This window comes from Alosa pseudoharengus, unplaced genomic scaffold (genome assembly GCF_046254945.1).
Source record: "Alosa pseudoharengus isolate Yale_2024_CS ecotype anadromous, Long Island Sound unplaced genomic scaffold, YU_APseudo_1.1 YU_APseudo_1.1_scf_21, whole genome shotgun sequence".
In the NCBI taxonomy this organism is placed as follows: Eukaryota; Metazoa; Chordata; class Actinopteri; order Clupeiformes; family Clupeidae; genus Alosa; species Alosa pseudoharengus.
In genome coordinates this window covers 28,490,186-28,514,310 of record NW_027468674.1, presented here as the reverse complement: position 1 = coordinate 28,514,310, position 24,125 = coordinate 28,490,186, and the positions used below count along the sequence as shown (strand labels likewise).

At 42.7% G+C, this 24,125-nt stretch overlaps 3 protein-coding genes across 3 annotated transcripts; 1 reads left to right on the top strand and 2 right to left on the bottom strand.

Annotated features, from left to right (window-relative positions):
* Positions 1-6,254: 6,254 nt before the first annotated feature.
* Positions 6,255-10,505, bottom strand: LOC143138565 (uncharacterized). Its single transcript, XM_076299008.1, has 3 exons — positions 10,008-10,505; positions 9,532-9,594; positions 6,255-9,347 (listed from the first exon to the last, which is right to left on the bottom strand). Exons 1-3 carry the CDS (start codon positions 10,201-10,203, stop codon positions 8,077-8,079), a joined length of 1,530 nt encoding a protein of 509 aa, XP_076155123.1. The 5' UTR covers positions 10,204-10,505; the 3' UTR covers positions 6,255-8,076.
* A 1,307-nt stretch (positions 10,506-11,812) lies between these two features.
* On the bottom strand, positions 11,813-15,662 carry ogfod3 (2-oxoglutarate and iron dependent oxygenase domain containing 3). Its single transcript, XM_076298485.1, has 9 exons — positions 15,494-15,662; positions 14,897-15,117; positions 14,452-14,527; positions 14,303-14,345; positions 14,124-14,188; positions 13,822-13,878; positions 13,162-13,315; positions 12,820-12,943; positions 11,813-12,592 (listed from the first exon to the last, which is right to left on the bottom strand). Exons 1-9 carry the CDS (start codon positions 15,559-15,561, stop codon positions 12,456-12,458), a joined length of 945 nt encoding a protein of 314 aa, XP_076154600.1. The 5' UTR covers positions 15,562-15,662; the 3' UTR covers positions 11,813-12,455.
* Positions 15,663-17,321: 1,659 nt separating this feature from the next.
* Positions 17,322-23,872, top strand: LOC143138065 (cerebellar degeneration-related protein 2-like). Its single transcript, XM_076298484.1, has 5 exons — positions 17,322-17,571; positions 18,619-18,731; positions 20,146-20,294; positions 20,677-20,829; positions 21,764-23,872. The coding sequence occupies exons 1-5, from the start codon at positions 17,490-17,492 to the stop codon at positions 22,677-22,679; spliced, it is 1,413 nt and encodes a 470-aa protein (XP_076154599.1). The 5' UTR covers positions 17,322-17,489; the 3' UTR covers positions 22,680-23,872.
* Positions 23,873-24,125: the final 253 nt, after the last annotated feature.

Here is a 24,125-nt window from a genome sequence, read left to right as displayed (position 1 = left end):
GGCGTTGCTTTAAATAGCATTATGTAGGCAATTTTAGTTATCACATACTGTATCTGATGCCACAGTCTCTTTCTGCTTAGTTCTCTCTCTCTCTCTCTGTTATCTGCAGAAGTCCCCCTCAGCCTCAGAGAATGTGAGAGATCTGTGAATGATAATATATTTTTGGTTGGGACATCAAACTCACTGCATACATTACAATGCAATAGGCCTATACAGTAGTGGACACAGACACAAAACAACCCCCTGTATTCAATTGTCAAGACCTTGTGCTGCCCATTTTACATTTAAATAAAAAGTGACAAAAAGTGAAGTTTGGTTGTTCTATCTGAAAAGCAACAGAACTGGTTTGTAGCTCAGGTTTCAGTGACACTGTCCCTTGTTCTAATTTGAATGTACAGTTGTACACAATTGCAAATACATTTTTACAAATCTGTCACAAGCTTACATTTTTCCGTGTGGATATGGTGGAAAGGAATCCCCAGAAACTGTAATGTGTCAATTATGTAGAAGTCTTGGCCCTATCAGCATCATTGGCGGTGGAGGTGCAGGGATTGTAGGCAGCTGTGTGGCCAGTGTTATTGTCAAGCAGTGGCACATTGTGTAGACCTAGAGGATTATTCCAGTGGTGGCTCTGTACACCACAAACTATTATACCATGGTCTAGGTTGAAAAGGGTGTCGTTTAAAAAGTGATTTACTACACCTATAAAATTATTATGACGTTGCTTGACAACGCCTGTGTTAGTCCGCTCAGCTGTGACCAGGCTTGGAATTTCACCATTCTGGGGGCAAGGCCACTTGGCCTTCAGTTGGGCATATTTGGTGGGGGGCAAAAGCCACATGTCAGGGCACCAAGGCCAAAGTTAACTATACAGTAGTAGGCTATAAAAATGATCAAAGTTGTATTTCGCCTATTCACTGCAGTAGACCTGCATCACTGTATGAAACATTACAAAAACATGAAACATGACACATTACATAGAACTGTAAATCATCTGATCATCTATTTACAGATATCTAGGCTATATATAACATTTATTTTATATTTGGCCTGTTATGAAATCATGTATTGAACAATTTAAGCACAGCTCAACTTTAAGAAACTCAAATAGCCTAGATGCATGCTTAGCATTTTGTGATCATTAAGGCTACTTTCACAAACTCTTAGTCAGCTGTCCTCTGATTTACCAATATCTAGGCGATATCTGTAACATTTATTTTGTATTTGGCCCGTTATGAATTCATGTGGAATAATTTAAACACATTGTAAAACTGAAAGCCCAAATTTGGAGACATCCATGTATGTCGAACTTTACTGCAAATTCAAAACTGGATTACTCTGGAACGGCTAACTGTACAGGGGACTGCTTTACACCTTCTTGTTCGGTAAGGTCTCCTGTTTATTCTGATATATGGTTTGTCATGTGTTAAAAGAAGGGTTCGTAAAGTATTCCACCGAGATGAATGGGTAGGGAGATCGATCATGGGACGCAAAACCTTCATTAGAATGTATGATTAAGTTGAATTATATTATTTACTTTTCTCGCGAACCGTTCAACACAGCAATTATCGGCTAACATCGTTTAAAAGCTGAGAAAAAGCTCTTTCATGTGATATTTGTGATGTCTGTGTGATGAATAGGCTACTTCGCGAGTAGTTCAACTGAGAATGGGTGAATTTGGACGTACTTTCTTTCTTGCGCGGTCACTTTCTCCACTGCGTAAAAGACTAAATTAATTTGCGCTGTGAATGCTAAGATTATTTTGACAGGCCACAGGCTAAAAAAAATCGCTATTAGTAGGACGCAAAGCAGAATATTGAAAAAAGGGGGCACCAAGGCCACCGTGGCCTGTAAACCTCTGATTTTCAAAGGGGCCTCACGGCCAACGCAAGGGGCTACGACGGCCATGGCCGTCGTGGCCGCCGTGAAATTCCTACCCTGGTGTCATCCTTGTCGGGCTATATGCCCAACAAGTTTCATGCACCCCGGTCTTTCAGTGTCCCGGGAATCCACAGCCCTTCCTCAGACGTGACTCGTCTGAGGGAGGGCTTACCCCGAAATGGCGGGGAGGGCTACCCCGAAACGTCACATTATCATCTCCATCTCCTCTCTCAGGCGCTCTCTTCCCTTCTCTGTGAGAGAACCTGTTTGTGATCATCACCAAAAAGATCGTCTGATATGAAAGGCATGAGCATGACTGGGCATGGAAGTGGAACTTTCTTTGCAATTGCATCCGCTTGCATCAAAGTTTTGATCAAGTTTTGTTAATTTGCATCACTTTATTCCCCTTTCATGCTCTGCTGGCGTTGGAAGACTTTACTACAGGCAAGATGTTTGTGAAGAAGAGCAGCATCCTTTGGGTTGCTACATAAAGACAATACCATCTGTAAAGGCTAAGCCTAAACGTAAAGCCCCGAGGGGTTACTAGACAGGGCACCTAATTGACGCGCTTTATAGCTACTTGCGTTACTTGATTCTATGAAATGCAGTCCATATGTGATATGCTGTTTAAAGATGTTTATTGCTACCCACAGGTTTGTATTCCAATAATCCAGTGTTCAAGCATCCACAGATTGTCATCTTAACAAATTACACAAAGTATCGTCAGCCAGTATGGCCTGCCACAGCGAAGCGGTCAAAAAAATCCCCTCCGTCAAGCAACACCTGTCACCTGCATGACGGTTCTCCCTTTATATGGTGTGCACACATAGCATAACACAGTGACACCTAGTGGACCAATTAATGTTCACATAATGAGACCATAAATGGCTCCTACACACCATCAGAAACATAAAAAGTCCTCTTGAATTTACCCATCAGGGCAATACAGAGCATTAAGTGGCTCCCATATGAGTAATCGGCAGTGCAGTTTTACGACGAATGGAAATCCTATATTTAAGTAAGTATATATACTCTTTTGATCCCGTGAGGGAAATTTGGTCTCTGCATTTATCCCAATCCGTGAATTAGTGAAACACACTCAGAAAAGTGAACACACAGTGAGGTGAAGCACACACTAATCCCGGCGCAGTGAGCTGCCTGCAACAACAGCGGCGTTCGGGGAGCAGTGAGGGGTTAGGTGCCTTGCTCAAGGCCCGTGCCTACTGGTCAGGGTTCGAACCGGCAACCCTCCAGTAACAAGTCCGAAGCGCTAACCAGTAGGCCACGGCTGCCCCCTTTCATGAACATATGAAGCTGTTTTAAAACTAGATGTACTGCGTAGCGGTACAAAATATGATCGCCGCTCAGTCCTGCACATCCATTCCGCGAAAATAAATCATATTAATGAATTTGTCTCCATCTTCTACTCCATCCCCCACTCTTGAAACTGTTCTGTGTATGCTTGTTTGGAACGTGTGTTTGCACACATTCCGCACACAAAGTAGCCTACTGGCACTGCAAAGGTGAATAGATTTGTTTCTGGGCCAAAACATCTGTAACATTGTTATAAAACCTTTAAAATCTCTAAACAATCACAAGTAGGGCAGTTCATCACAGTCCATCCATTGCAACTGGACTGATGAAAGGTACACCTGTAGGCTACATTGTATTTGGGAAAAGCAGAAGGTAGCAGCATAATGTATTTATTTATTTATTATTAAACAAAACAATCCCTGTCAGTTCCATGCAGTTTTCAACAGCTATCAAGAAGAGAGGTCATGTCATGGATTTTTGTGAATGTTTCTTCTTCTACATATGCATAAGTTTAGTCATCTAGTTCAAATGATATTCAGCTTTATTGTCAATGCACAAATTAAATACCAGTAGTCTAAAACAAAATGCCGTTTTACCCAGTGGTGCAAATAACTGACATGTCCAAAAGGGCCTTCATGAAATGCGTTGCGAGACTGTTCATACACATTTTAACGGGCAAAGTTGAAGAGCTACTGTCCGTTATTGTTTGTGCAAATAATATGCTGATTCATGTTCCCTTGCATTTTGCAACCATGAGGTCCATGGTTAAGCTCAATCTTTTGACGCAATCTTTTGATTTTCACCCAGCCTAGTCCATGGTAGGCGCCCAATAGAAATATTGTTTAATTTTGCGATTGAGATATCCACGCACTGGCGCCCCCCCTGTGACGTGTTCGCCCCCCGGTTTTAGAGCTATTCTAAATGCAAAAATGCATAGAGGGAATTATGACAAAACCGTGACTGTTAACAAACTATAAGCTATAGGCCCTATGCTAGGCCTATTACACAACACAAATTGTTACTAGGCTATGCTGGCGACCCAAATAAAATCTCCTTTGGAACCAATGGCCTACACCTTACATTATCAAGCTGCCACCTCTTGGCGAAAAGTTAATAGTTTTGCATATCAGTAGTAATACATTTCACGTAGCTGTGAATCACGGAAAGGGCGAGTGAAGTGGACACTTCTAAATGGAACCCAACCCACTGTACAGTAGCTCAAGGTGGCTAAAGCAGCCATAATGAAAGCGTTATCATTGTTTGGATACTTCACACACACGTGTTTTTTAATCGCATAGACTACAACTACCAAGCTGGAATCAAAGCACATCGACTCCCCTCTCACACCCTAAACACACACTTCGAACAAACAAAAAGCGCCTCAGTCTCACGGAATAGCCATAGGCAAAACTGTATCTGACCGGTGTAACGTTGCTACTAAATCATCCATCGCAACGAATGATTTTTGTAGCACGTGCAACAAATATGTGTAGGTACAGCCCTGCCCTGAATACATCTCAACGTGCGCTCTAAAACATTTGGTTTAAATGGAGACGTAGATCATCACGTCATCATAGACAGGTTATCTTTCAGGTAGCCTATATATTTTCCATTAAAAAAACATCACGTAGCGAACGTGTTGTGGCTAGCTCACTTAGCTCCTGTTAGTAGCCTAGGTTATAGTCATAAGCAAATGAGATGACAGTCGAAAGATACAATTAGTGCTGTTATCGATTTGCTTGGTAGCCTATAAACGCATTTATGGTTTTCTACAAATACATCAATAATCAAATTGGCCTCCATCACTCAACCATGCTAACGGTAACATTATTTTACCTACGTTCTGCTATTGATAGGATTAACGTAGCCTACCTGCAGTAAAAAACAAGCATGTCCGATAAACATTCTCAGATTTATTTCGGCTTCAAGAGGAAATGGGAATTACATGTCATGCAGAAATCATCCTACCCTTAGACGTTCTCTGCGGTAAACTACTGTAGCCTACAGTCTTGTCCTTGTAGGAACCGTATAGTGTCTTTCCAACCCACTTTAGATTAACTTCCAACAAAATTACGTCTCACTGCAACGATGCGCCATCTAGTGGACAAACGACTACTTATCGCTAATACTGGAAATGCAGCCATGATGATAATGATGAATATTTATTTTGGCTTTCTTTTAATCCTACTGAATTTGTAATTATGTATCGACCGTTCTAATACCGATAGTATGTGGGTGCCTGTGTGTGTGTGTGCATGTGTATATGTGTGCACCACCATCTACAGGCCAATGAGTGTACAGTCACTAAATGTACACATAACTTAATTTTTTAGACCCCCCCATGGATGAAATTCTACGAAACTTGGCATACCCCCAGAGAATGTCAGGTTAATCATACACATAACATTTGATGCAGTTCTGAACGTCTTGAGAGGGGCGATTAAAGCAGAATGATATTGCATTTTCATTTTTTACCGGGGGGGTGCAAATCACAAATGAGTGATTATGGGCTAGGTTGATGTGGGCCCTTGAGACCAACATACCATAAAAATGTATTCATCCTCGGTGCCACGGTTCAGGTAGTTATTTAGGAAAAACTGAATTTTTTGGGTTTCGGGGGGCCCAGCGCAGAGGGGGAGTGGCCCCCGGGGACCAAACGAAAATTTTCCGTAAAAGTCTAGTGGGGCTACATACCCACCAAATTTCATGTGCCCCGGTGTTTCGGTGCCCCGGGTATCGTTGACCAAAATTTCAGGAAGTAGATGACGGGAAAAAAAAAAAAAAAAAAACTTTGACAATCCCTATATGCCCGCTTCGCTAGCGGCGGTCATAATAATTGAATCCTCTTGATGTTCCTTGCATAGAGTACAAGGAGTCTTTGAGTACAATTTCATGGTTCTTTTATCTGTGCTCACTACTACCAAAATGGAATTTAAAATGGAAAATGTCCTTTCCTGGGGAAAAGTAAACTAGTTGGTAGCAAAATATGATCACATGTTGTTAACACCAGATAGGGGCAGCAGGAGTCTGAGAGACAGGAATAAGAATTATAGCAGGCATGTTTTAAAATAGATTACTTTTTATTTTAATAAACTTATTATAGAATATTCAGCTGAGGGCGGTGCCCTTGCCACTCAAGAGAGAGAAGACATTTAGACGCTTTCTGAGATGCCGGGGATCGATCCCGAGCTCACTGTGCTACATCCCTATCTTCCAATATGACCTCTTCTCCTAGCGCTTCTGACCACCTCACACACCTGATACGCACTTACCACACTCTTCGCTCCTCTATTCATTCCTCTCATCTTCCTTCTCTTCCCTGCTCTACCTCCTCTCCTCCTACTTGACTACTTAATATGTAGGCACTCCTATAAGAGTATACTGTAGGAGTGTGTCCTCTAGTACTAGTATTCACAGATGCAGTGATATAGTCCCTTCTGCGCTTAAGCTTAAATGTTATTATATCGCTGTAGCCGTGTAGCTTAAATGTTAAAATGCTTAATATAAATGTTAATAGAATTAATGTTATTCTATTGCTGAAAGTCACTTTGGATAAACACGTCAGCCAAATGAATAAATGTAAATGTAATATGTCATATAGAATCAACGGTTAATTTACTTGAAGGTATCTACATAACAGTGACATGACAGTCATGAACGTGTCATAAACATTATAAACAAGTCATAAATGTTTGATATATAACAAAGTGTTACCTAATCAACAAACCATTAGACTGTCATTAATGCTATACATAGGGGTCTTTAAATCACCCCCAAAAAATTACACTTATAACTTAAAACACAGGTTAAGCTGCAATGCACCATGAGTGCAACTATTGGTATTAAAGCTGCAGTTGGCAAAATGTTTTTGATCACTGAAACCGACACTACGCTCCGACAGAACATAAATCAGCCGGTTTTAGAAAAAAAACCTACACCTACCCCTAGAGTTATTTCTTTTGCAAAAATCCACAGCTCCTGGCTCTTCTGGTCCAATCAGAGCAGGGCTGTGTGAGATCTGACTGTCAATCACAGTCTGGTGCAGTCTGGTGCGCACTGACGAGCAGGAACTCGATGAGAGGGTACTAGTGGTAGTGGGGGAGGGGCATGAGAGTTGTAAACATTCAAAATTTTGGCTAAGTCCCCTCAATCTGTCAGACTTGCCAACTGCAGCTTTAATGACATTTCTGGCTGACACCTTTTAGAAGAAAGTAAATACAGTTCTTTAAAAATACAAGTGATAAATGCAAAAGTAAAGTATTCCATAAAACCATATTATTTAACCTCATTGACACCAGACCCTTTTCAACTGAGAGTGGGTCTGGAAAAGGTTCATTGACTTACAATTTCCAGTTTGGGCGTAACTGAGTGAAATTACACTTAAACTGTGGCATTAAACTCTTACCAAATCATCTCAGAGGTGTAGCAATCTTGTAAACGAAGGTTTTAAATGCAGTTCTTTACTCAATTCCAAAGAAATACATTTTCTATGTCTAATATACAGTCTATGCCAGATTAGCGATTGTATTTGCGTGCCCCTTGTTTTAGGGACACTGGAAATGGGCAGAGCAAATCCCAAATTTGTCAAAAGTTCATATCGGTATTCCCAGGCTAATTTTAAAGTCTATCAAATAGAAATTCCAATGCTAGAATATGCTGAAACAGTAAGAATTAAAATGTTCTAATAATGAAAAGGTCAGACATGCGACTGTGGGCTAACACACACACACACACACACACAGCAAAATGCATGCTGCATGGCTGGAGTTTCATATGTGATTAACCTACAGTCAAATAAGTAGTAAGTAATTCTGCAGCTGTAAGATAGAAAGAGCAGCTAGCAAGAGCCATTAAGGCAGGACAAGCACTTTATTACTGCTTCTATTCCTCTGTCTTGAAATGTATCTCTGCTGAATTGCGAAACTTCATTAGAAGAGCCTGACTTAGATTGGCCATATCCATACACATTTTTTCAATCTGTTTTTGGTGCCTTTCACTCTCTCCTTCTATGACATCTTTCGTCATCGGTAATTGCTGCCTGTCAGAAATCAAGTGTTTTTCCATTATGTTTTTTTTCAAGCTAGTCCATTTGCGAAATCCATGAAGGGCTATCTTCATTAGCTGTTTCTCTTTTTCAACCCTGACCTCCCTTTTGTGTCTCTCTCTGAGCTCCTCGATCTCCATTTTGTATTTTGCTTCCATTTCCTTTCTTTCTTTTTCACTGTTCTCTTTCAGCTCACTCATTTTTTTCTCCAGTAGTTCCCTCTGATCAGCCTCCCTCTTCAGCTCTCTCTCTAGCTCTCTAATCTTCCTCTCATCCTGTTCTTCTTCTATCTTTTTCTCCAGAGCTGACATACTTTCACGGAGAGCTTGAATTTCACCTTCATGTCCTCTGATTTCTTCCTCCACCTTCCTTAAGGAGTTCTGCAAAGTTTCATCGAGCTGTTGTGCCTTCTCTTTTTCTACCATTTTTCTCCTGTCTTCACTCTCCTCTTTCTTCTGTTGTATCTCTCTAAACAGTTTCTCAGCCTCAAGGTACATTTGACTGCTATAAAACCCATCAGGGTTCCGAGTCACCACTGCTTTGATCTTCCTCAGTAGAGATTCAATTGCCCCACATGCATTGGAGTCAAGGAGGTGATACTTGTTCTCAGATCTCTTAACCAGGAGCTCCAGGTCCCCTCTCTGGATCAGCTCCTCCACGCTTGTTTCTCTCATTCCGTCTGTACTGGTAAAGAGGATCACTGTATGTTCCCAGCAAGTCTCGCCAAAAATGTCCTCCATTTTATCTGGGATATTTCTCTCCTCTCCTTCAAGCGTGTCCACAGGAATGACGAGGAGGAAAACATGGGGCCCAGGGTTGGACAGCTTCATGCACAGTCGCACATCCTGCCTCAGCTTCTCAGAAAATGCAGGGCTGAACCAGTCAGGAGTGTCCACCACCATCACCTTCCTCCCCGCAACCTCTCCCTGTCTGCTCACACTGCACTGGGCTTGCGTGGGGGTGCTGACCGGCATGACAACCATGTCTCTGCCCAGTATGGCCTCCGCTACGGCCCGTTTGGCCTCTGCTCTCTTCCCCAGCAGCACCAGCCTCAGCTCAGGCACAACAGGACACGCCGAACTGGCCTCACTGGGGCTTTCTCCCCCCACTGTATGAAAACAGAACAAACACAATAGTATCACACACACAAAAAAGCTAGGCTACTAATTAAATATACACATTTTTCTGATGTCATCCTTCGTTGCTGAGTGACATTCCAATGAGTTGATGGTCATATTGAAAATTTGCAGTGGTATCTTAATTTTAGCATTCCTTCATTAAGTATGACTTACTCCAAGGTGGTATTCCCATACTGCGTGTTTTTCTGGCAGGGTGGTTAGAAATAGAATCCGGGTCTACACAAACAAAGAATGCTCAAGTTATTTTGCCAATAGGCTACTTAAGATAGCATGATTTACCTCATTTTACTAAAAAGTGCGCTCATTTGATTAAATTGTGCTCTTAATTTTGTCAAATGTGCACACAATTTACAAAAATGAGTGCACTGTCTCGATATATGAAAATATCTTGCAATAACACCTCCCGGTCTCCGTAGCATTCCTTTAATAATGACTTAGGCCTACTCAAAGATAGGATCCCCATACTGCGTGTTTCTCTGATAGGAAGGTTAGAATCCGGGTCTATACAAAGAATGCTCAATTTAAGTTATTTTTGTCAATAGGCTACTTACGACACTCAGACTAGTGTGCACAAAGTAATATTTTCTTGACGAGGTTGTTTTGACAGTTGTTGTGATGTTTATACTCACCAGCAGATGACTGTCTCGGGTCTTCCTTCTTGCTGTTACTGATAAGCATTTCGAGCTCCTGCACCTCACGCGTTTTTGCCAGGAGTGCCTTCTTAGTTTCGGAAAGTTCATGTGCCATGACTTGCAACGCCACGTCTTTGTCGTGTATAACTTTATCCTTTTCTTTTAACTCTCTTTTCAAATTATCCAGCTCCATAGCTTTATCAGCTATCACACAACGCAAAGCAACAATAAATCAGATTGGTTTCCCGTTTGTAGGCTATGTAAGCCAACAGGTGAACCACTCACGTATACGATTTGTCAAAATGGATGAACTAACAAACACTTACTTGAAGTCACTAGGCCTACTGTGTGTAAATGATAATCAAATACAAAAATGATCAAACGATGCTATGAGATCTACTTTCAACATCGTTGTTCTTAAAGCGAAATAGGCTTCGTCCCTTCAGGGCGTGTCTGGTAGGCTATAACATAACAATTCTTATGTTGTGTTGAATCCGCAGGTAGGCAGGACCTGCGCAGTAGCCTACCTGGCGGTGTGCATTTCATTCGGAGATCAATAAGATATTGGTATGTGACCGCCGCTGGGTAATGCCACCTGTTTCGTGAAGAACATAAACCATGTTTCCCCAGGGCTGTAGTAAAATAAGAGGTGGGTAAACTATGAATTCTGTAAGGTGGACTGCACCATTCGGTATCGGATTTTTTTAAAAAGACATTAAGAACGTGTTTGATGATGGGGGAGGTCCAATGTTTATAACAATATCAGTGGTATTACATTTTTCCTAGAGAGTGTACATATTGTGGATCATAACATTTTGAATGTTAAAAGTTGCAATTGGTGAATAAACAATTGTAAGAAGTGGTGAGGTGACTATATTTCTGAAATTTCAGGTGGATAAACTGCATTTACTTGCATTTAACCTCCACTACATCTCTTCCCAATTTTCAAGTAGGCCTATTCTTCATCCCCTACTCCTTGTAAACATTGGGTCCTTTGTGCCTTCTCCTGTTAGCTCTGTACCCGTTTAGCCTAGCCTATACTTACAGTGCACACGGAAAGTATTCACAGCATATTCACAGCACATTTCGTTATGTTTCAGACTCATCTTAAAATGGATTCAATTATTATTTTTTCTCATCAATCTACACACAATACTCCAACACCCCACAAAAAAAGCAAGTGTTTTGAGCGTTTTTATAAAGTTATAAAGAAAATAAAAGACTGAAATACCATTTGCATAAGTATTCACACCCTTTGTTAAGACACTTGCCATTGAGCTCTGCATCCTATCAATGGTCTGATCAATTCTATCAATGGTCCTTGATATGCTTCTACGACTTGATTGGAGTCCACCTGTGCCTAAATGAATTCACTGGACATTATTAAGAGATGCACATATCTTTTTATATAAGGTCTCACAGTAAAGTGTATGTCAGAGTGAAAACCAAGCCACAAGGTCGAGAGAATTGTCCATAGAATGGTACAAGAACATTTCTGCGGCATTGGAAGTGCCCAAGAGCACGGTAGCCTCCATCATTCTTAAATGGAAAAGTTTGGAACATTACCTATATTCTTAGAGCCTACTTGCTGTAAGAATATAAAATTAGGAAGTAGGCTTCAGGTCTGGCTGATCATGTAGGCCTACTAACACATGATAAACGTGCTGTTACACATATTTACTTCATATGTAAAAGTTTGATAAGATTTGTTATGTTGTTATATCCAAAATGTCATAAATAGAGCATACATAATGAGTCATTAAGTACTTCAAATGAAATATCTTGATGGATTTGCAACAGTCTATCATGTTTTGTTGTTTATTTTGTTTTCCCCACATAAAATCCATACAAGAGCACATTCATAATTAGGAACATTTAATGGTATAGGGCAAGGGGCACCACAACCCAGGGGAAAAGACCGGTCAACATTCTATGGGATAAAAATGCCTAAAAATGGTTCTCCACAGGAGAGGAATTCTATTTTTTCAATGGAAGAAAACCACAACATCGCAACTAGGCAACATCATCTTTCAGTGTGAATACCTGCCAATAACTTTACAATATATTCTTTGCATATGAAAATCCTGTCAGAATGGTTATAATTATATAAATTAAAATGCCAATTCAGTTGTGAAAGTAGGTAGAAGAAATGATCTAATACAGCTATTTTGATGGTGGATCAAATCAGGAATGTGAAGTAACTGGAATGTAAAAAAAATCTTTAAAAAGGCTTATTCATCACAGCATTAACTCAGAACTCAGGCTGACACTGAGGCAAAGTAGTCAAGCAAACTGCAATGTCTAGCCAAGGCTTTAATCTTCAAGCTGCCTGTGTCAGCTGCCCAGTTCTGTTTCTGTGCTGTTACCATGTGGTGACCCCTGCTCCGGTGGTGCTGCCAGCCAATGAGGGTCTGCTCTGACTAGCCTGGCCTGAGCAGCGCAGCCCTAAGGGAGGGTGGGGTTGTCTATGGCGTGGTCAGGGTCGCAGGTGAAGGACACGGTGATGGCGTAGCGGGTGCCCCAGGTCACCTTCTCCACGCGGTGCAGGTTCTCCGAGCCAGACGAGAAAAAGGACACCCGTCCTGGTGAGGAGGGGAGGTTGGCCCAGATGGGAGACAAGGGTTGGATGGTTGAGTAAAGTAGAAGGCAGTATCTGATAGTATCTGCTAGGTTAATACTTATTGTTGATGGTAATGCTTCCTCATTGTTGTGGACGTCATCAAACATGCACTAAGAAGCACTACGCTGTATCAACCTGTTATCCAAAGCTAATTTGATTGGGTGACGGATGACTAAAGACTCCTCTCACCTGCTCTTGGTTCCACTGTTCGGTTCCCACTGGCGTCCATGAAGATGAAACGACCACCACCAAAGTCTGACCCATAGTCAGATAAGTACAGTAATGATGTGTAGTCAAATGAGCCATACGTCACCTGTCAGAGGCATCGAAAGACACTTAAAGCATACAGCACAAATATAAAGGATATGTACAGTTTTGATTCACTTGTACATTTCATTTGAACTTTTACATTGGATTTATTTTTTAGATACTTTCTATAATATAAAATATATAAAACCAGTAAAAGATAGTATGTGGGTCATGCCGTGTAAAGGGGGGCATGCTTTGTGTTTTACCAGGTGGTAAGTGTACCTTGTCAATGTGAGGGTGCCAATACTCATCATGAGCGGTCTTGGCTTCAGTGCTGTTGATGCGGGAGAAGAAGGTGGGCTTGGTGAGGTACATGTGAGAGGAGTCCACACCAAACGCCTCAGCAATCCTCCTTTGGATGCGGCTGCGCACGTCTCTGCACATCAATAAAAAGGGGAACATTTCCACTGGTATTCTCACATTGTACAGTGTTTAGTTACAAAGATGCCGACGTGCTTTTTGTTTGCTTTTTCACATGCATGACCCTTCTTTTTGCTCTTGAAAAAGGTAAATAGTAATGTAAGCTTGTCTCCACAGCACTACAGCATTAGTGTGGGTTCTCATTACTGGACATGATCTGATTGTGTTTATAGTGGTAATGTGTGGGTGAGGCACACACCTTTACCTGAAACTAATAGAACTTGGTGGGAAATTTATGGCAAGCATGTTAGCACCTTAGCTATAAAGATTAAAGGTCACTGGAACAATCACATTGGCAATCAATATGTAAGCTGTTTTATCTGGAGAAGCTACATCTGAATACGCCCATTTTAGTTGGGAAAATAATGAAACTGTGACCTCATTTTTTTTGTGCATACAGCTGGGTGGTCAAATGTAAAATGGTGGAAACATGATCCGATCCGATATTACTCAAGCACTTACCTGTAGAGATCAAAATCCTCTTTTGAAAAAACATCTTTGATTTTATCTCCAAAATACCTAAAATCAGAGTGGACAGGAGACAATCCATGAACAAATTCATTTTATGTACATCATAAAGAAAATACATTTATCATGAATACCAAAACTAAGTGCTTCAGTTATAGTACACCTGTCCCTTGCTGTTGATTGGCTATAAGAGTATTTCTCATTCTGCACTCACTCTGCTTCCCATTTAGAGTCAGGATTGAAGTGAATGGAAATACACAAGAGTGCATCTATTCTAACTTATGTTCTCTGCTTACTTGTAGATGTTAACAAATTGCTTCCCCATGGAGAGAGCCCCTGAGTGCAGGTCAAGGATAGAGGCCTGTAGAAAAGTGAGAAAATCAAATTAATAAATAAATATACATTTGAACTACAGTTGGAATTGCAATAGTGTTTTGTGTATATGATTGTGTGGCATTATGCTATGACCTCTTACCCCTCCATCAGATCCACCCAAAGAGAGTCCTCTTTCAGCAAGCCTATGAGATGATAGAGGAGTTTGAGAATCAAGACAACCACAGCCCTTTCATTGCATTATTACTCAAGTCCTACTATTAACAAAGGGAAGGAGAAGAGAGTCCTTACTGCCTGAGGGTCAGCGCTTCTTCTTTGGTGACCACAGTGTCGGTGATCGCTCTTCCACATGACTGAGGTGTGCAGCCTAAGCATATGGGAGAACACTACTGTCACTGTTACAGATCACACAAGGAGTAAAAAGCACAACTATCCATTCACGCAAACAAGAACAGTATGGAATGAATGAAGCTCAGCAGTAGCAAGCGAAACATTCAATAGAGGACAAATGAGAGGAGTTAAACAAATTATTAGAAGGTAAGATGAGGTAAAGTGTATTTATAAAGCACATTTTCCAGCACAGCACTACTCAAGTCAAACATGGAGGAGAGAAACTTTTAAAAGTAAAGAGGATAAATGAAGATAGAAGGGTGGAGATATTGGGAATGGGATGGAGAGAAACAGGTTATGGGACAAGAGGGACGTCAAAGCTGTTGTCCACTCATGGGAGCATCACCTGGGAAACGCTTGTAATTCTCATAATCCTCCGAGCACTGCACAGGGAAGACCTTTGGCTGCTGAAGTAGCTCTCTGCGTGAGACCAGTGTCTCGGTGACGTCTTCGTCCAGAGTAAAGTACCACCAACCCAGTGTGACGACGCACACAGCTAGAGCTGCACACCACAACAACGAGCCAGCTGTCCATTTCCACCCAGAGGCCTGTCTCTGTGCATTTCCCCTAGTCACGACAGCACAGGTCATACAGGGTCAGCAAACTTGAAGCAGACGCGCCCAAAATGTAAACACACATTATTATAGATATTTTTTCACTCTTTGCCCAAAATGTAGGTAAAATTAAGTCCTTACAGACTGGACATACATATATGGACAAAACCCACAACCTTGATTGTAAGAAAACTGCATGCAAAGAATCGTTCGTCTCTGCTTTGCTTAATACATGTAAGTAGAAGAATGTTCATTGTAACAGAAACCACAGTCTAGGCTAGGACTACTACAAGTGAAAATAAGGCTACATTAGCTTACATTACAAAGTGGCGTATGTTGTAGAACTTCTGTTAAATGAAACAATGAAACAGATTAGCTAAATTAGTTACCTTTTAATTTTTTTCTCTATAGCGGATGCGCCATTAACTTTTGGGTTCCCTCTCCGCTGCGTGACCATTTCAAAACAAATTCAGTACGCACCACATGTACGTCTCATATCTGCAAACTGTTCACCGTGCTAATACGTGCAGTGGTCTCGCTCACTCTCTCATTTCAAAATTCTGCCACTACAACCAAAGACACGTCTACTTCCCGTGTTACAGTAAAATGTGTCCGCCAGGGAAAAACTTGTACTGCTATCGTCTACCACTAGAGGGAACAGTTTCAACAATTTTCAAAAAGTACAGCCTAAGCCCAAATGTTTTAATGATTTAATTATGTAATTAAATAATAATATATATTGATATATTGAATATGTAAGAAAAAACGGAAGACCCTTTCAACCTGGGGGAAGCCGTGGCCCACTGGTTAGCACTCTGGACTTGTAACCGGAGAGTTGCCGGTTCGAGCCCCGACCAGTGGGCCGCGGCTTAAGTGCCCTTGAGCAAGGCACCTAACCCCTCACTGCTCCCTGAGCGCCGCCGTCGTAGCAGGCAGCTCACTGCGCCGGGATTAGTGTGTGTTCACTGTGTGTTCACTGTATGCTGTTTGTGTTTCACTTAAATGCAGTTAAATGGGTTAAATGCAGAGACCAAATTTCCCTCACGGGGAAATCAATATATATATATGTCTGTCTTCAGTGTATGTTCAGCCTCTGGGATATTTTCACGAATTTGTTGACAGCATGGGACCCATAAGCACCTTTACAGCAGTTTTTTGTATAACATTTTCCACCAAAAGTATATTATTTTGTATTATCTGAACTCTTTTTAATTCTGATATAAATTGGTTTGCTTTGTTTCCTCCCTTTCCCTAGATTGGTTATGATCATTGACACGCATGTTTGCCTGGATGTAAAACACACTAGGCGTACAGAGAAGCCCATATCATGCCACTTTCTCAATACGCCTACAGAGAAGCCCATCTCATGCCACAGTATTAATATGCCTAGTGTGTTCTAGGCCTACAGAGTGTTTTACATCCTGACTTGCTTGTGTGCATGATCACATTTTGAGCATATCTGTTCATGTAAGTTTGGCTGTGCAACCAGTCCATCCCCATGGTCAACATGCATAAGCTGGCTTGTTTCCCCAAGATAAACAGCACTGCAATTCACATTAGGCCTAACTGCAGTAGCCTACCTCACTGCATTTGTGGTGTGTGTGTGTGTGTGTGTGTGTGTGTGAGAGAGAGAGAGAGTGAGAGTGTGTGTGTGTGTGTGTGTGTGTTTCATTCATTAATTTCCTCATTTAGGTGTGTTTTCTCTGTGAACTGCTACATTGCAGTTTCTCCTTGGAGATCAGTAGGCCTAGACTACAGTAGGTCTATCAACAAATGCAGGTCGTATCCAGCAGGGAGCATAATACCCATGAAGGGCTGGGAGTCTTACAATTAATTGGGTTAACCAGTAGCCTAATAATGAGCCTAACTGAATTTAACAAATTAAGTTGGACAGGTCTACGCTGTATTTATAGACTGGCTTTGATATCACATTATCTTCTTCTCATCAAGTTGAGGTAGTCTTAAGTCTCTCACTACAGTCCTACACTGAATTGTATCCAAATGACCTAGCCTATTAGATAGGTTAAAGGCTACAGAAAGCGGCGCCAGTGACCATCACTTTTCGACACACATCCTTTGCCTTACGTCACGTTATCAAAGGTACGAGGAGCTTGCCACGTTATAGGCTAGCACGTATCTATGGACGTTGGCGAGGGGAGGGTACCGCGAGCTTGCTCTCTGTCTGCAGTCTTGCACCACAGCGGTGCTCATCTACAGCATGCTCTTCGAGACTCACACAGCGGAAACCGGCTTTTGAGCAGGGCCTGAGGATAAAGCTAAACCCAAGCGGATAACCGAGAGAACCATTCTAAATGTGCTTGCTTCTTCCAGGGGCAAGTGCAGGAATAGGCTCCGGAGTTTAGGAACAAAGCTTTTGTGTTGAAGATGCTGACAGACATGATTGTGGAGGAGGAATTCGAAATTAAAGAGGAGGAACCTTGGTTCGACCACCAAGATCTCGAGCATGGTAAATGGTTTTTGAATGATTAATACGAGTAAACCCGTTGTGCTCTCAGCCGTTGGGATATAATGTTACGAATTTGTAGCCTAATCTGTACAACGCTTTCTAGGTTTTACGCGCATGACAAAGATTTGTGGGAGCGCAGCAGCGCACTCACTTCTAAAAAAAGGGTATAGGAATAGCATTTGTCATTGATAAATGAATGATTTATCAAAGATAGACGATTTCAGTCCATTGAAATGTAGGCTTATTATGCTGCACCTGCTCGAATACAATGCCGCTCACAGTGAAGCCCACATCACCGTTGGAAATTTGATAATGGAAAACGTTGGTTTTGTCACCTATTCTGTGATTCTGCTGATCTTGCTGAAAGAGGCTAACAGGAACGACCCGAGTTTAACCTCTATGAGCGGCGTGCATAGGCTAAGATTTGTTTTAAAGAAACCTTTTAAACAGTCTGCTCCTGCGACAGTTTAAAAACAAAGTCCTGTATGTCCTCATTTACTGTTGGCATTAATGTTAGCAAAAGTTAGGTAAAGAGAACATTGACCCTGAAAACCTTATGTTTGGTAGGCTGGATGTTGCTTGACAGTCACCCTCTGTTTCCGTGGACTGTAAGATGGCATTCAGATCAATGTTACACTGCATAACAAACATTTTCCATGTATACGTTGATGATCTCCAGACATGGAAAGCATCACGCGGTGACATTCCAGTTACACACACTCCATGGGCCTATCTGTCGGTCAGTTGTTCTGTCTCGTGCTCACATGCTCTGGAGTGTCATTACAGGCAAATGTTTGGAGCTGGTTGGGGAATTAAACTCAAGTCCGATTTCTCTCATGTCTCTCAAGAGGAATAATTTTAATATGGCAGCAATTTCTGAGCATGACCGTAAGCCTCTGTATTTCAAAGCAGGTGTATTTATAAATATGAAGGCTCTTAGGATATTTAGGCTAGGACAAGCTTGAAAGGCATGTGTTTGGTCATTCGGAAGTCATTGCATATACAGATCTCCTTTTGCCTTACTCCTTTTGCTTGTGTTTTATATAGATCTTCATTTGGCGGCTGAGTTGGGGAAAACTCTCCTGGATCGCAATCGGGAGCTGGAGGAGGGCCTCAAGCAGATGTATGGCACCAACCAGGAGCAGCTGCAAGAGATTGAGGTGCGCCATTTTTTCATGTTTGAAGACAAGTGTCACTGGCAGTGGCACATATAACCAAACTCTCATTGCATACATAGAATCAACATGCCTTGTCACAGAATCTTTTGCTCAAAATAGCCTTTTTAAAAGGATGCCACTTCCATCACACACACTGGCTACTACTCTTCTAACTGCCTATTTGAGCTATTTGTATTGAAAAACTGTTGGCCACATAGCTTTCAAAGATTTGAGACCAGACATTTATGTGGAAACTATGCAGGCTAGGTGATGCTCAATGCGATATTAGTCTAGACAATCACGTTGAAAGCTAATCTGTTAATATAACAGACTTACAGAGTCACTGAGGATGCTCATTTAAATTGGTAATGTGAACTCAATATCCCTAATAAGGTCAAATAGAGAAATCCACTGGGAATGTCCTCTAAAGCACAGTAACTGACAGTGCGTATCTCTCTTGCCATGTTTCATTGCTGAAAGAACTACAAACAGTAAAAGCTGCCACTCAACTCATACTCATTTGGGTTTGGTCTTGGTTGCAATGAATTGCAATTCCAAACTGGAGTATCAACTTGCTTGCATTAAGTGAAAGAAATGTGGTATGATGAGGAAATTATGTTCTACACCCTAATGGTTTTATTTGCACATACACATGTACATTTAGAGAGCCAGTTTCCAGCCAGCTCCAAAGGCCATCAGATGAAAATAGTGAGTTTTCCAGTAAATTTGTGCCGAATAGTTTGTCTGATGTAGGCATGTATCTATATTTGACATATATATTTGGCTGAAGCAGACAATAATATTTAGAGCAGAGATGGTTTATCTCTTATCTATGTTGTTCTTGGATTGATAACAAGTGCCCTGTCCCCTGATGAGCTGACTAAGGCTTTCAAAATTGTACAGAACGATCTGTGTTGATTACTTTCACAAAAAAGAGCTGCTTTCTCTTGCCATGTGCGCCTCGACTAGCACCTCCAACAGACTTCTGAACTAATGAGAATGTCTTGACCTTTGAGTCTATGCTGAAGGAGTTCCACATTCCTCGGAGGGCGTAATTGAGTGGGAAATGTCAAGTTAGTGCAGCGCTCTGTTGTGGTCGATGGTGTTGGGATGCCTGTTTGACCAGTTTCCAGCATGTGTTTCATTCAGTTTCTCAGAACTAATCAGTTGTCTGGAAGATTATTTTTCAAAATTCAGTTAGTTGAATTGAGGTTTCTCATACACACAATAACCAAGAATAAAAATCAGATATTGACTTTTCCCTTGATGATTACCTTAGTGCAGGATGCCAAGAGTGACACAGGACCTAGACCGACACAGAGTTGATCCGAGTTTTAAGGAGCAGACCGTTAATTAATAGCATATGCCATTTCATGTTCTCTACATCCCTCTTTCCCCCCTGCTTTTGCATCTCCAGTACCTCTCCAAGCAGGTGGACCTCCTTCGGTCTGTGAATGACCAGCATGCCAAGGTGTATGAGCAGCTGGACAACATGGCGCGAGACCTGGAGCAGAGCAACCACAGGCTGGTGATGGACAATCGAGCCGCCCAGAACAAGATCCAAGGGTGAGACAGAGCAGAGTGAGAATGAGAGTAAGAATGAGAATTTGGAGAGGCTTAGTCTATTACAAGCTTAAAAGTCAGAGGTTTGTGTGAAAACTGACAGTCTAACTATTAAAAAGGAATGCAAAAACCTTACTCAACACCAACACCTAAAACAGTTTGCAGGCACTGATAATAGACTTGTTAGCATGCTAAATGCTAAACCTTCTTTTGGAGATCTAGTTGGCGATGTCATGCTATAAAATGAACACAGCTGGGTGTAATGTGATTCCTATATTTTTGTTTTACCTCAAATGTCTGTTACTTTCAACGAGACCTATTTTGCTGTGAGGCTCATGTGGATTGTTGGAAAACATGGCCATGCTAACAGTTCCCCCCCGTCCAGTCTCACAGATACCATCGAGGGGCTGCAGACGCAGGTGGACGAGCTCCAGAAGCAGGTGGTGGGCCTGAGCGTGTCCACTGCAGAGATGGCCGAGCTGCAGCGACCAGGCAGCTCCAGGAGTCTGGGATCAGGGAAAGTACGCGGAAGTGGCAGGTGAGAGCAAGACTGAACTGAAAAAGTGTTTCTTCAGGAACACACCCTTGTATTTAAACAGATTGGCATCTAAACACTGAAGTAATGTATTGTTTTAACCATATAGATTTTTAAAGATTGGGATAACTTCGATCAGGATAAGATGGCAAAGCAAATCAGTTGTCAAGACGTCCAGCCTGCCTTGTTCCCATGCCTTGTTTTGGTGTTTATGTTCCAGCAGCCTTTCATCCGCTGCCCTCTGGATAGGAAATCCATGGCGACTAGCCATCTCTTTAATCCTATATGCTAAATTCAGCAATGTCCAGCGAAGATATTAAAATAGCTCTGGCCTCAGAGTCAAATGGGTTCAACTCTCTCAGGCTAATGGAAGTGTTAAGTGCCCCTTTTAAACAGTTGAAATGAAGCAAACCACACTTTATAGGTTCATAAACCACGTACCGTATTCAAGGCTATGGACGAGTCAAAACAGTGAGGGGCTAATGGCTGTAGGGATAAACTGGCACTAGTTTAAATGGATTACCTGTGAGAAATTAAACTTTGCAAGGTGGGGTTGACCAAGGCCCCATTCAGGTCAGCAGCATTCACTGATCTGTCCATTCACTTGACTGATCTGACCTGCTTGACCAGTCGATCTGTTTTGACGTGTTAGTTTGTACCATAGGCTTTGACCTCACAGCTTGAGGTCTATTGTGGTCCAGGCACATCCTGTTCTATCTCTGTGCCTGTGTCCGTGTCTCTGTGTCTCACGCCTTAAGACACATAGTGGGACATACTGTAGGTGATTGTGATGCCTTAATGGTGTTTTTGTAGAAGTCGGTACCATTCTAAAATGTAAATTCTGTACTTTTAAATTAACTTTCATCACATTTGACATTAAATATAAACCTGTTTCTCAAATGCCAATGTCTAACTTTATCTGGCCTGTTGTTTGCAGCCAGCATTCCCACAGTGTCTCTGACGATGATGATGAAGATCTCTGCCGGGCTGAAGACGACCCCGAAGACGAGGCGGAGTACGAGGCGCTAGTGAGCTCCGTGCAGGCGCTGCAGGCCCAGCTGGCATCGGAGCGGCTGCGGCGCGAGGTGGCAGAGCGCGAGGTGGACGCCCTGGCCCGGGAGTGCGGCGAGCTGGACGCGAGGCTGTCGCAGCTGGAGGGCTGCCGGGCGCGCCTGGCCGAGGCCGAGACCGAGGTGGCCGAGCTGCGAGAGCTGTGGCGCGCCGACGGGGCCCGCAACGCGGCCGCCAGCCGCTTCCTGCCCGACGCCCTCCTCCTGCTGCCGACGGCGTCGTCTGAGAGGGGCGGCGGATGCTGGCGCGGAGGCCGGGGCAGCCTGAAGCGCTGCAGCAGCGAGAGACAGCTGAGGGTGTCCGAGGAGGAGGACGACGGCGGGGATGACGACGGCGGCGAGCGGGAGGGGGTGGACGGGGTCGGGGTCAGCGTCGGCTGCTGCAGGCACGAGCGGGCCTGCCTGGGCCGCTCGGAGGTGGTGAAGCAGCGCGGCATCTCGCTGCTCAACGAGGTGGACGCCCAGTACAGCGCCCTGCAGGTGAAGTACGACGCGCTGCTGCGGAGGTGCGAGGGGGGCCCGCAGGTCCAGAGCAACAAGGCCGTCCAGACTCCGGCCAGCACCGCTGCCTCCTCCACCACCACCACCACCACAACCACGGCCGCCACGACCATGGACCTGGACACCTCTGCCGTGGCTAGCACCCACTCTGTCGCCGTGGGGGTCGAGGAGGACGCCCAGTTGCCCGAATACAAGGTGCTCTTCCACGAGATCTTCAAGTGCATCCAGAGGTCCAAGGCAGACATAATGCAGAACAGGGACAAACCTCGGCACGTCGAGTGAGGCGGCGGGCGCGAAGAACGTTTACTGTGTCTTATCAGACTGAGTACTTGGCTGGAGTCCTAAGGGAATTGAGTTGAACAGATACAGTGGGAGCGGCAATGACTGCCATTGTCAGCCACAAAGAAAAGAAAAAAGAAAAGAAAGAAGAATGCTCCTCTGCACTTTTAACACCAGTGCCTATTTATGGACCTAATCAACTCGGTAATCCTGCCTTCTCCAAAGTGTTTGGAACAAACAAACCTCCGCTATACTCTCTTTGTAAAATTGCACTTTTTAAAACTAGATAGAGCTCAGTAGAATACAGGTTCTCTGATCCGTGGAGTCATGTACGAGCTAGCACGTTTAAACTTGAATTTGGTCTTTCACTGTCGGGGATGCCTTCTGGCACTGAAGGGCTTGTTCTTGGACTCATGTTCTGCAACATGTGAGTGGTTTGGCTCAGTCAGTTAGGGATGATTTCTATATCACTTAAGGATTTGAATCTGTACAGCATGGTTCTTTTGGTTCGGAATTGTTTTTTGGCTTTAGGGATGATCGTGGAAGTCCTGCTGCGTGGGAACGTTTAGCTTGTGTTTATTGGGACCTTTGAAATGCTTGTATTTCGCAACTTGAATATTATGGTGCTCAGCAAGTTATAATCAACGTAAGCTGGATCTGATATCTATCTCCAGATGCGTTTGATCAAAGTCTAGTTTTGGGTTGTGCCAGACACACCCTTATTCTTACGCTGCAGATCACTTTGGGATCACTGAGGTGAAGAATATAGCCGTAGCCATCAACTCCGCAAAAATGAGCTGGATCTTGACACTGGATCTTGACACATTCAGGAGATTTATACATTATTTATGTCAAAACACTGTCATATACCACAAGTTTGTCAATGTTCTATGTCAGTTCTACTTGTAGTTAATGTGATGTAGCTTTACACTGGTTTTCACTGCACTTTAGGCTACTGCAGGTTTTATTTTTGTTTTGTTTGTATGCATTTTCTTTGTATAAATGTTCCCATGTTGTTTAATTTCTCCTTTTAAAATGTGAATGTCAAATATTATAATGCTTAATGCACATGATAATCTGCTCTTTCTATATGACTTGAAATAGGCAACTATTCACATTATGACATTGTATGACACACTGTTGTCTGTCTAAATGTGTCTGTTGAATATTAGGGAAAAAAATACTTGTTTCACTGGCGTTTTGGTTTGTTTTTCTTGCAAAACAGTCATCCACCACAACCCTTTGAACCATTGAAGATAAAACAGCAGCTGATAAGCAAGACACTCCCACTACCTTCACTCCAATAGGGCACTGGTCCACAACAAGGTGTTCTCCAGTTATTCCGTGCTCTGGTATCACACCCAGACCCAATAGAGGCGGCAGACGAGACCAAAGCAGGTGCAAGGCTCAGGTTTGTTGGGGTGCCTTGGTCGGCTGGTTTGCATAATT